Source organism: Hyaena hyaena, unplaced genomic scaffold (genome assembly GCF_003009895.1).
Source record: "Hyaena hyaena isolate Hyena2069 unplaced genomic scaffold, ASM300989v1 scaffold_2195, whole genome shotgun sequence".
NCBI classification, from domain to species: domain Eukaryota; kingdom Metazoa; phylum Chordata; class Mammalia; order Carnivora; family Hyaenidae; genus Hyaena; species Hyaena hyaena.
The window spans coordinates 27787-30788 of NW_024082832.1; the positions used below are offsets into that span (position 1 = coordinate 27787).

The 3002-nt window shown below is 34.7% G+C and overlaps 1 protein-coding gene across 1 annotated transcript; it reads right to left on the reverse strand.

Annotated features, from left to right (window-relative positions):
• Positions 1 to 1666: 1666 nt before the first annotated feature.
• On the reverse strand, positions 1667 to 2611 carry LOC120227338 (olfactory receptor 4K14-like). The gene has a single exon (XM_039225476.1). The coding sequence runs from the start codon at positions 2603 to 2605 to the stop codon at positions 1667 to 1669; it is 939 nt and encodes a 312-aa protein (XP_039081407.1). The 5' UTR covers positions 2606 to 2611.
• Positions 2612 to 3002: the final 391 nt, after the last annotated feature.

The following is a 3002-nucleotide window of genomic DNA, read 5'->3' on the forward strand; positions in this document are numbered from 1 at the left end:
TTCTATTTCCCATATTAGCAGATCTATAAAAATAGTACTTAACACTCAGGTTTATCTTATAAGGACAGACAGGAAATAAAGGTCGTGTTCTAGGCAGAAAAATAATTGCTTAAAAGACACAGTGGTGACAATACAGGGAATGAATAGTATACCCATGAGAATGAATTGAGGCTACCACCCAGCATAGAGACAGCCAATGGTTGACTCTTAATGCTTTTCTACCATTTGTGTGCAGGATTTTTCTTAGGTGATGTTTTTCCCATTCCCATTTTACAGTGCATAATCAAATTAGATTGCAAAATGCAGTTTCCAATATATTATTTATTTTGTTCAGTCAATAGAGATATTCTGGTATTTTATTTATGGTATAAATTTACTCCTTCACTTTCTTTGTTGGAAATAATTTTCTGTTGTATTGGGCAGTGTTATTAAGTGAATAGTCTTGGAATTCAAATTGATCTATAAATACTAACGGAAGGAAAAATAAGACTGTAATTTTGAAGAATTTTAATTCACATTTCTGAGTCACATTTTCTTATTCATAAATTAGAAATAATAAAAGCATTTAAATTCATATAAAATAATGGCATAGAGTAGGCATTCAAAGATGATCAGTGCATTATTTTTGTCATTTTGGTTTTTTGTTTCCACATTAAGAGCCATAAAACCTGGGTATGTACTAAATTTTTATTTTATGACTTTTATTATTGATTCTTACAAATGAATTTCAATCCACTTAATTTGTAATTCTGCAAAAAAATAAATTTTATTTGTAAGTTGAGACTTAGGAATTTCTTTTAATGACAAAAGGCTGTACTTCAATATGCCATGATCAATAAATGTTATAGTTATTTGAATGGAGAAATTATCCTTTGTAAATTCATTAAAATATATTTATTGAGTGTTTATTAACCAATGTACTAAGTACTGCCATTTCAAAAATTAATCAAGTAAGGCATGGCTCTTGACCTTGAGGCTTTTTCATCTGTTTTACACAGATGGTTAATAATACTTTGAGGCATAATAGATAATTAGTCCTCAAGACTGAAATAACCAAGGGAAGTATCATTAGGTTCTAATTTTTTTTTACACTTATTGAGTTAATGGAAATGAAACATAGAATATTCTCCACTCTTATTCCCTATGTATTTTACCACTGTTGTTGCATTTTCTCTAGGTTTTTTTTTCCTCTCACACGTCCCATTAGTATTTGCATAGGAAGTGAAGTTAAAGAAAAAATAATAATTGAGTTGCCTCTTGACAAGAAGTTAGGTGAAAGGTTTGAGGGAAGGGGTCAGTGTTATAGGGGTACTTTCCAAATGGAGTTAGGAGAAAATTCAAGAGAAATTTGTTAAGCTATTCATCAGGATGGATGGATGGCTTTGTTGAATGCATTTTAGATTCTCACTGTAGTTAAAGGCATAGCAAGACTGAACAGATAATTCCCTCAGAAAGAAGGATCATTAGGTTTTGGGCTTTAGGGATATATTTTGTGGTGTTCTACTGGATGATTAATAAATACTGCTATTTCTTATATTAACCCTATTCCTGTACTTGGAGACAACCATAATATGTAGAGATAAATTGAGTGCTTAGAATTTTCAATTTATTTTATAAGATCAATGTATTATCAATTTGAAGTACTTACAGTAAGCTTTCTGGGACATTAAATATTTCCCTTGTAATGCGTATAGTAGCTTCTAAATCTCTTCATGGCATCTTTAATCTCTTTATTTCTCAGAGTATAAATGGCTGGATTTAGGAGAGGTGTAATAACAGAGTAAAACACAGCAAGAAATTTGTCCACCCAGGTGATGCTGAGTGGCCACACATAGATGAAGATGCAAGGCCCAAAGAAGAGCACCACCACTGTGATGTGGGCAGTACACGTAGATAGTGCTTTGGAAGCACCAGTTTTAGAGCTTTGGTGGATGGTGAGAAGAATATACGTATAGGATATCAACAACAGAATAAAACAGGTCATGGCTAGAACTCCACTGTCAGCATTCATTAATATTCCCAAATTGTAGGAATCTATGCAGGCAAGCTTGATTACCAGTGGTATGTCACAGAAGAAGCTGTCAATTTCCCTGGGGCCACAGAAGGGCAGTTGTACAATCACAGCCATCTGACTCATGGCATGCACAAAGCCAATGCTCCAGGAAGTTAGCACCAGCCCAGTGCATTTCTGCAGGCTCATAATAGTCGAATAGTGGAGTGGCTTACAGATAGCCACATAGCGGTCATAGGCCATTACCACCAATAGCACCATCTCACCCCCTCCAACAAAATGCACATAGAGGATCTGGCACATACACCCCCCAAAGGAAATAGTCTTGTTCTCCCTGAGAAAGTCTGTGATCATCTTTGGAGTGGTGACTGAAGAAAGCCACATGTCAACGAAGGACAGGTTGGCCAACAAGAAGTACATGGGGGAATGAAGATGGGAATCAGTGATGATTAGAATCACGATGAAAACATTTCCAGATACAATAATCAGGTACAGCATAAAAAATAGGATTAAGAATAAGACCTGCATATTCCATGAGTGGCAAAGTCCCAGAAGCACAAATTCTGAGACTGTAGACACATTTCCTTTATCCATTTTATTCAGTGTATCCTCTAAAATAACCTAGAGAGAAGGATAGATGGTCAGTTAGTGTTGTGGGAATGGGTACCTAACTTTTAGAACTTTGTTGAAATTCTATTTCATTTAAATTTATATTTCATTGAAAATTGACATTTATATCTGAAAGTGGAAGATATAACTGGGAAGACAAATATTGGCAAAATGTTCCTGGCATTATGCCTTTTTAAAAAATTCTCAAGTTAGTAAACATACAGTGTAGTCTTGGCTACAGGACTAGAATCTAGTGATTCATCACTTACATATAAAAATCCAATGCTCATCCCAACAAGTACCCTCCTTAGTACCCATCAATCATTTTCCCTACGCCCATCAACCCTTAGTTTTTTCTCTATATTTAAGACGCTCTTATGGT